The sequence below is a fragment of the Eleginops maclovinus genome, chromosome 18 (assembly GCF_036324505.1).
Source record: "Eleginops maclovinus isolate JMC-PN-2008 ecotype Puerto Natales chromosome 18, JC_Emac_rtc_rv5, whole genome shotgun sequence".
In the NCBI taxonomy this organism is placed as follows: domain Eukaryota; kingdom Metazoa; phylum Chordata; class Actinopteri; order Perciformes; family Eleginopidae; genus Eleginops; species Eleginops maclovinus.
This window is the reverse complement of record NC_086366.1, coordinates 8989092-8999253: the sequence shown is the minus strand read 5'-3', so window position 1 is coordinate 8999253 and position 10162 is coordinate 8989092. Positions and strand designations below refer to the sequence as shown.

At 41.4% G+C, this 10162-nt stretch overlaps 1 protein-coding gene across 1 annotated transcript; it reads left to right on the top strand.

Annotated features, from left to right (window-relative positions):
- The first annotated feature begins 1056 nt into the window (after positions 1-1056).
- On the top strand, positions 1057-8765 carry LOC134880823 (TRPM8 channel-associated factor homolog). Its single transcript, XM_063907915.1, is given in 12 exon segments — positions 1057-1282; positions 1285-1702; positions 1965-2181; positions 2390-2681; positions 4919-5208; positions 5322-5496; positions 5702-5793; positions 6021-6231; positions 7010-7246; positions 7455-7678; positions 7857-7970; positions 8355-8765. Coding segments are annotated over 12 exon segments (2739 nt in total). The 3' UTR covers positions 8598-8765.
- The last annotated feature ends 1397 nt before the right edge of the window (positions 8766-10162 follow it).

Below are 10162 nucleotides of genomic sequence, written 5' to 3'. Positions count from 1 at the left end.
AGCTAGTGAAAATGAGGAGTACATTTAGCCACAGTCCCATCCCGTCCTCGGCACAGCATTAAGCGCCTGGGAAACTCCTTTGTGCCTGTAGCCATCGGGCTGCACAACAAGGGGTTAACCATGTGACTCACTGACAATAACCCGACTTCACATAAAACCTGCACTTTTGCACAAAGACTTTTAACCGTATCAATCAATGTAAATATATTTTACAATCCGGACAACAAATGTTTATATATTCATTGAAGTCCTTAATTCAGTTTTTTGTTAACAAATACTTACCCCTACATCATTTTATTTTTGTTTTATTATCCTGTGTGAACCACACTGTCCTGTTTTTCATTCTTATTCTGTTGCTGCTTAAACCACTGAATTTCCCACGGGGATTAATAAAGGTACATCTTATCTTATCTTTTCACAGACAATATAAGCAGCAGAGTGAATCTCTGTCCAAAACAACATCTCCAGAAGGTGAGCTATATGACGCACTGAGGATCTTGACAGACAGGTGTGCAGTAAGAGTCAGTGGGTTGTGGTCGCTGAAGTCCCTCCTTTTGTCATTTCCCCTCAGACCTGTTCTCACTCTTGTGTAGTTTCGCTCTTCTCTCCTTCAGATAGTGTCTTCTGTGAATGACCTGTCTGGAAAACCATCTAAAAAACGAAGACGGAGGAAAGCTTGAATTTCAGGTAAAAAAACTGAACCGTTTATGCTTTAGAACGTTTTTGGTTGTAATGAAGATGTGTAAACGCTTGGGCTTTGATAGCACTTGTTGAACAGCTTATTGTCTTATGGTCTCTTAAGTAAAGATTGACATGTTGATGTTAAAAACTAGATTTTTATTAAAAAGATCTAGTTTTAACAACAGTAGAACAGTATTTTCTTTTCATCTCTCTCTTCACTTTTTATTTTCCAGCAGGACAACCAATCACCGCAACATACATCTAAGGAACTGTTTACACACACACACACACACACACACACACACACACACACACACACACACCCTTTTTTCTGCTCTTGTTCCCTCTTCATTCAACCTTCAGATCTTTCTCATCATGTCCTACCAGCCCACCGAAAATCAAAATGAAGCGGCCTACCTGTCCCTGATGAGAGGCTTGAAAGAGCTGGACATCACTGGCTCTAGTGTGCCCTGTGACCTGGTGCTGAATGGAGACGATGCCTTTCCTTTGGCAATCAACAGCCAAGGCCAGGTCTTGATGGCAGCCTCACGGTACGGCAGAGGAAAGATTGTGGTCCTCGGTCATGAGAGCTACCTGTACGCTTTCCTGATCTGGTAGAAAACGCTGTGACATGGCTGAGAGGAGAAGGATCTGACAACCTGTCTGTGGGGGTCTGCAGTAGCGTCAAAGCAGTGACTGTTAAACTTAGCAAATCCAGCTTCCAGGCCAAAGTTGTTGGGTCCTTCAGTGACAGTGGAGAGGTTGGTGTGTATGTGACAGATGCCTACAGCGTGGAAACAGATGCAAAAGACGTGGTGGCATTCCTGAAAGCTGGAGGAGGAGTGCTGATCGCAGGGCAGGCGTGGCACTGGGCTTCAACCAACAAAGAAGAGACCACAATTCTACAATTTCCAGGGAATAAAGTGTCTGGTGTGGCAGGGATCTACTTTACTAGGCATTGTGGGAAGGTAGAGATCTTGCCAGTCTACCCTCATATCCCATGGTCATGGACGACTTTACAGTAAGAGCATACAGTGTTTTTTTTAAGCACATTTAGAGAAGTTCTGCCTTTGAAAGTGACACCTTTTTAAGTGAATATTTGGCCCATGCTATGATTAATATTGAAATTCTGATATTTTTGTATGTAATTAAAAAAATATACAATTCTAAAACTGTACTTAGTGTTTTCACAAGACTATCATAGAGAAACACAAATCTCTCATCAAAATATTCTTTAAGAAAAAAAATCTATCTATGTTTCCCTTTTCCTCTTTCAAAAACAGAAACGGTAAGGATTTTGAGGATGACTTGCAGATTTTACTAGCGGGGGTTTCAGAGTTTGACTTCCAGGGCTCATCAGTAAGTTCTGAGATTCTGGTCCACGGCTCGCTTGCCTTTCCTATTGGTACCACCAAGGATGGACAGACGTTCCTGGCAGGATCCTACTATGGACAGGGGCGAGTCATTGTGGTTTCACATGAAGGATTTCTGGGACGACAGGTAGAGTTTACATTCAAATAAGACATTTCTACCTTCAAAAATTCAACATAGAATTTGTTCTTGTAGTGAAATCATCTTAAAGAAAGTATGATCTCATTCAGAAAATTTGTCTATGACATATGTTATTTTATGTTACATATTTCTAATAGCCACCAGAATCATATTGTTGTTTGTGATTAACAAATTGCTGCCTTTCTTGTGATAACAGTCACTGGCTCCGTTTTGGAACAATGTCATTCATTGGCTGGATGAAGGCCGGCAGGGGGTCGTTGGTGTAGCATCAAAACATGCCCTCGGTCTTCTCAGCAAGTCTGGGTTAAAATGTGAGAAGACCGAGTTCAAGGAAGGTCTGAGTGTTTTTGTGAGCCCAGCCTACAATGATAAGCATGCAAAGGAAATCCGAGAATTTGTGGCAGAGGGAGGAGGCCTGCTGATTGGTGGACATGCCTGGTACTGGGCACAGGTACACCGTGGGAAAAACGAACTAACAGATTTTCCAGGTATGGCAATGCACCTCATTTATCCTTATGCATGTGAAACATATTCCAGGTGATAATGTCTAAATGCTTATTCTGGTATGATAATGATAGGCAATAACTCATTAGGCACAATTCTAGACTGCACATTTCAAAACTTTACGTAATGATGTGTTAGAAACATATTTGCAGTTATTAACACAGTAGGGAGCAACAGAATAGGCAGGTATGGAAGTCAGATTATAGATAATAGTAATATATTAGTCTTTCTTAAAAGCTTATAGCATGGGCTACTGCTAAACACGGAAGACAAGCCTGCTTACATGTGCCTGACATCCCTCCTGGAGTATAGGCTATTGACAAGAGACTTCCAGAACTTATGGTCGGATAAATTGACCTTGACAAACATGTAACAATTACTCTGATAAGTGCTGACCAGCAGGAAGACATGAGCACTAGGCTAAGGGCAGGTACATATGAATATACAGTGGGGCAAAAAAGTATTTAGTCAGCCACCAATTGTGCAAGTTCTCCCATTTAAAAAGATGAGAGAGGCCTGTAATTTTCATCATAGGTACACTTCAACTATGAGAGACAGAATGAGAAAAAAAAATCCAGGAAATCACATTGTAGGATTTTTAAAGAATTAATTATAAATTCCTCGGTAAAATAAGTATTTGGTCACCTACAAACAAGCAAGATTTCTGGCTCTCACAGACCTGTAACTTCTTCTTTAAGAGGCACCTCTGTCCTCCACTCGTTACCTGTATTAATGGCACCTTTTTGAACTCGTTATCAGTATAAAAGACACATGTCCACAACCTCAAACAGTCATACTCCAAACTCCTCTATGGCCAAGACCAAAGAGCTGTCAAAGGAGACCAGAGACAAAATTGTAGACCTGCACCAGGCTGGGAAAACTGAATCTGCAATAGGTAAGCAGCTTGGTGTGAAGAAATCAACTGTGGGAGCAATTATTAGAAAATGGAAGACATACAAGACCACTGCTAATCTCCCTCCATCTGGGGCTCCACGCAAGATCTCACCCCGTGGGGTCAAAATGATCACAAGAACGGTGAGCAAAAATCCCAGAACCACACGGGGGACCTAGTGAATGACCTGCAGAGAGCTGGGACCAAAGTAACAGAGGCTACCATCAGTAACACACTACGCCGCCAGGGACTTAAATCCTGCAGTTCCAGACGTGTCCCCCTGCTTAAGCCAGTACATGTCCAGGCCCGTCTGAAGTTTGCTAGAGGGCATTTGGATGATCCAGAAGAGGATTGGGAGAATGTCATATGGTCAGATGAAACCAAAATAGAACTTTTTGGTAAAAACTCAACTCGTCGTGTTTGGAGGAGAAAGAATGCAGAGTTGCATCCAAAGAACACCATACCTACTGTGAAGCATGGGGGTGGAAACATCCTGCTTTGGGGCTGTTTTTCTGCAAAGGGACCAGGACGACTGATCCGTGTAAAGGAAAGAATGAATGGGGCCATGTATCGTGAGATTTTGAGTGAAAACCTCCTTCCATCAACAAGGGCACTGAAGATGAAGCGTGGCTGGGTCTTTCAGCATGACAATGATCCCAAACACACCGCCAGGGCAACGAAGGAGTGGCTTCGTAAGAAGCATTTCAAGGTCCTGGAGTGGCCTAGCCAGTCTCCAGATCTCAACCCCATAGAAAATCTTTGGAGGGAGTTGAAAGTCCGTGTTGCCCAGCGACAGCCCCAAAACATCACTGCTTTAGAGGAGATCTGCATGGAGGAATGGGCCAAAATACCAGCAACCGTGTGTGAAAACCTTGTGAAGACTTTCAGAAAACGTTTGACCTCTGTCGTTGCCAACAAAGGGTATATAACAAAGTTTTGAGATGAACTTTTGTTATTGACCAAATACTTATTTTCCACAATCATTTGAAAATAAATTCATTAAAAATCCTACAATGTGATTTTCTGGATTTTTTCCCCTCATTTTGTCTCTCATAGTTGAGGTATACCTATGATGAAAATTACAGGCCTCTCTCATCTTTTTAAATGGGAGAACTTGCACAATTGATGGCTGACTAAATACTTTTTTGCCCCACTGTATATTGAATCCAATTAACTGCAGCTGGTGAGGAAGTCAGGCACGCATGCACTAAGGACACTATGTAAAACAGCTTGTGCATTATGCAATGTACCTGCTTATACTTATATCTAAAAGTTCATATAATAATCAAAAGTGAAACACAATACATAAAGTTTGTGTTTGTCTTTTAGGTAACAAGGTCCTGAACACAATGGGCTTGAGTCTGTTGAGAGGAACAATCAGAGGAGGTTTACACAAGGCCCCTGAGCCCAAAGATATCTACCACTTCCGGCACCTTCTTCACCGCTTCGCTGCCCATGTAGACCATGGGGAGAATCTAAGTAAAAATGAGGAGGAAAACTTCAAAAGGCTGGGCAGAGACTGCTCCAACTTCTTCCAAATGAATGCCAATGAATGCTCCTCCTACACACAAGTGGTGTCCTCCCTCACTGACATTGTGATGAAGTCAGGCATGCCTCAGGTTTGTAGACAAAATGAGAGCTTTATAAACTGTTTTATTGGAAGATCCCACAGCCTTCTACCAGTCTAATGTGTCAAAGCAACATCTTTGATCATTCATTATTTTATTCCAAGGTGTGTGAGATCTGCCCTGTGAAGACTCCCAAAGACCACCTGCTCCTCAGTTTAGCGACTGAGGTTTATAAGGTCTGCTCAAACCCTGATGCTCTCCTGCCGTACCTCATCAAGGATAACCCCTTGATGCCGGTTGTCTATAACCACAGAATCAAGATTGATGTTGACACAGCAGGTAAGATCTTGTTGATTAGGAACAATTAAAAACGGAACTAAAACTTTTTTACAGTACATGCAGTTTATGTGGCAGTAAAGTTGTTATGATTACATTGCTCTTATCTACAGACCTTGCTGTTGAGAAGTCAAGTTTCAAATGTATATTCCAAATGTTATCCATATAAATATGATGTTATTATTTGCTGCTGCATTTGTGTCAACAGTCGAGGAGTGGATCAGTACCGGTCTCTATCTCTCTCCTGGTATGAAGACCTACATTTCCATGCCTGAAGAGATGGTCAACAAGGGCTGGAAGGTGCTGGACCAAATATTAAGTGTCATTGTGTTTGTGGTAATGGCGGGCCCCTAGTTGAGGTCCGATCCACCCGATGCTAACCCCACAGCAGCGAGTCCTACCCTTAACATATCCCTGCTCTCTTTCACACCTGATCCCCTGCAGATGCAACAGACCCCACCCATCCCCAACATCTAGTCTAAAAAGTATACTTACAATCCATAACACATATTCTATGTCTTCCTCAGATCCAAATTGGCTGTCAAACAGACCGCCTGAATGCTACAGTGATAAAGAGAGCATCATGTGTTTGTGAGCGGTTTGCAATAACCGCACAAATGATGCAGGTGTGCAACCTGTGGGGGGGGCTCATCTACCTGTTGGCTCCCCCTAAATCAAAAGTAGAGCGCCTTCAGGTGATAGTGCAGATGGCTGTACCTGCACCATATTATAAATCAGGTGAGTCTGTGTTTTGGTGACTGTGGTATGCAAAGGGAAGGTGTTCACCTGAGCTATAAACTGGACTGGTCGAATAACTCCGTGCTCTATACAAAAAGGGACAGCGGAGACTTTATTTGCTGTAGAGACTGACCTCTTGTGGAGTACAGGGGGCCCTCCTATAAACTTTTTTTTAATCAGTAGGGGCATCAGCCATTGTTATGTTATGTATGTTGCTGACAGGAAGATACACTCTAAATGAAGGCCAGATCTGTCCTGGTGAGTCCGCTGGAAAATGTGGAGGAGGTGTGAGACAGGATAATGATGGCCCTGTTGGATATTGTGTCCCACACCCTCCAGGACGCCCTGTCTGCACTGTGCCGCTCCTTCAGTGACAGGCTGCTTCACCCTATGTGCCTCATAGAGAGATACCTGAGTTTTTTCTCCCTGGTAGACCACCACAAAATACAGACTATGGCTCTACTGTTTTGCTATAACACTTTTGATGTGCAATATATGCTAATTTACCATTTGTATAACTGGCTGCTACTTTTGTTGCACTAATGTCACAACACTGTTTGAGAATAACTTTGGCTTACTTTGGGATTCAGAGCAGGGTCAATAAGAGCATCGTGTTCAAGATATAATGCAAACTAATAAGTTCTTATTAAATATCACTTCTGTAAAATATAATTATTTCAGTTTAGCAGGTGTCAAAAATGTATGTAGGTAAAAAACACAATATTGAAGTAATACATTGCTCAGTTTTAAACACATCAACACTCTCTGTTCTCTTCAGGCGTGACAACACCAGCTGCTTGGTGGTGGCTACGCACAGCTCCATCACCCTGGGCAGAGTTGGAGTTTGAAAACATCATCCTTACCGTACCATCTGATGTTGTTAGAAACTTGGAGCGCCCTGATGAGCTGGCAGCACTGTGGGATGAGATCATGAGGAGCATCGCTGATCTGGCTGCTAAACCACACAAATTTCCTCGCAAAGAACGCTTTGTGACAGATGTGCAGATTTCCCATGGTGAGTGTATAGGGCATTTCCTCTTTTGTTTATCTTGTTGAGAGCCACGGAAATATGGAGCCTTTCCCAACTCATGCTGGGTTAGAGGCAGGGTCCACCATGGAGAGGTCAACTAATCACAGATTTAACACAAATAGACAGGGTACTATTCCCATTCACACCTATGGGTACATTTGAAGTTGCTATAACACTGTTTATTTCAATCCAGGTTTCATGCATGCAGGTTATCCTATCATGGCACACAAACCCGTAGCAGCTCAGCTGGTCAGCACTGCCCATATTAGGGGGAAAGGTCTGTGGGGGCCCATCCATGAACTGGGACACAACCAACAGAGACGCTGCTGGGAATTCAGACCAAACACCACAGAGTGTACATGCAACCTGTGGTCAGTGTATGTGCATGAAGAGGTGTTCGGGATCCAAAGGGGAAAGGTAGGGTTTCTATTTTGAAAAAACATGTAAACCAATGGATAGAAAAGTCTGGTCTTCAAATTTAATATCACACTTTTTCATATCAATAGGCCAAAGACAACGTCACAAGTCTTTTTTTTTGTAGTTGATTTAGCTAAATTCTGTTAACAATGATACAATTTCATCTTGTTTAATGCAGGCTCATCCGAACATGACCTTAGGAAAGCGCAATAGTCGAGCAAAGAATTATGCTGAGGGGGGCAAGAAGCTCGGCACCTGGAGCATGTGGGTGGCACTGGAAACATACATGCAGGTAAGAAATAACAAATGTCCTGCTGTAAGCCCTCAACTCAAATTTGCAATAAACCCAACACGGCTGACTTTGATGGTTAAATAGGGTTATTTTTTTTAGAGCACCTGGTGCTCACTACTATATTGTTGGAAAAATTAGCACATCATTTCCAAAACTTGTTCCAACTCATGGCAAATTGAGCAGTGGGACAAAATGAAAGAATTAAAATCATAAACCAGTACAAACTACCACTTTGTGTTTTGACCTCAATAAGACTGAACGTTTTTAGCCCCATTTGACCCAGTGAGGCTTTTACACTCATTAAACACTGAACTAAAATGGTGGGAAAAATAAGAGAAATCTTTTCGCTTACATTTGCCTTTACCTGTGTCTCCTTCCATGCAGCTCCAAGATAAGTTTGGCTGGGATGCCTTTAAGAAGGTGTTTGATGCCTACCTCAAGATGAGCACCGCTCCAAAGGACAACAATGGAAAGATGAACCTGTATGCTGTGACCTTCTCCCAGACTGTGGAGATGAACCTGTCTGCGTTCTTTAAGTCCTGGGGCTGGCCCATCGATGCAGCCACTGAGGAGAATCTCAGCAACCTGCCTCCCTGGAGCGACCACCCCATGGTCCAGTATGGCTGAAATGCCAACTACAGCTCATAACACTGCAGAGATATGGTTCATTTACAGTAATACACAACATGTCTAAGTCTATTCATGAAGAATCTGAATCAACTGCATGTACAGTACATTCAGGCTTTGTAAGTTTGTAAGTTGGCAACTTGTCTGAATGTTTTCCAATTGTATGAATTTTCCCTCACTGTCAATAAACGGTCATATAAACACTTGTTTTCCATCTATTTGTATTCATTTATGTTGTGGTTGAATGAGAACAAGGGATGTGTTATACTTAAAGCTGTTCAATGTTAACATGCACCCTTTTGATAACAAAAATCATTTTGTTTTTTAAGCGTATTGCCACGCTTTACCATATAATGAGCACGTAGATTGTTATGGTTATACAATGTAAAATCAAAGGTAATGGCATCATCGCTCTTATCCCTTGCAGTTGTTGTGGGACAGCTTCCCCACTGGCTGTTTGGAGAACTGCTGGAGGAATTCTCCTCTATCTAAATACCATAACGAAAACAATAAGCAGTTCTTTAATTGAAAACATGACCTAACATCAATAATTGTGTAAATCTCTGGTAAATACGACACACCTATTTTTATTCCACCTTCGATTTGATATGAATTTATTTATGGAAATAAACGTTCAAACGGAAATCATTGAATTGTATACAAATATGTATGTAAAATAATAAAAGGTGAATATCCAATAAAAGTATTTTATATGTCTACTGTATTATTAGGTATTGAATGGCTCACAACATTGAAGGTATTAAGAAAAATCTCAACTTTTGAATGGAAAACTTTTGAACTTTTTTAATGTTGAAAATAAGGGGGATTAAAATCCCATAATAAGGTGTGCCCTATTTATACAGTCCAGTTATAATATATTGTATTGATTAGGAGTCAATGGGTAACATGACATGAAATCTATTGAAAATAAATGATCGTTTGCTGACATGTCCTCAATATTCATATACGTAAAAGGTTGACTACTTCCATTATGGTTATACAATTGAAATGTACTTCAAACAATTAAATGGTAACATTCACTCCACTGGATGACAGTCAGATAGTATTCAGGTTTGATGTATCAAGGGAGGAAATGAAAATCACACACTTCATGTTACAGTTACAATAAGGACTTTATTGAATCCACAGTGCTGCCAGCGCCTGACATAAATATACAGTTTATCTATTCCCAGCTTGCTAGGAGACAATACACACTGTCCCTTGTACACATATACTTAAGTGTTCTAAGTGTTTAACATGCTTTTGGCTGGTTTCCTTTCCAAGCATATATGGTCCCCATTGAAAGATGTGATGTGTTAGACCAGCGGTTCCCAAACTTTTTTCGCGGCGCACCCCCTTCTACGTCCCAACCGGGTTGACGCACCCCCCCCAAAAAAAACGCAACAAAAAAAAACTGCGATAAAGGTTTGTTTCATCGCTATATAAAGACTCATGTTTAATCATGCACAAATAACCACAATAAAAAAACAACAAAGTTTCAATATAGTGCAACAAAGAAAAATTGCAACGATCCAAAACATTAAAAAGCATGGGCTCAGAAACGG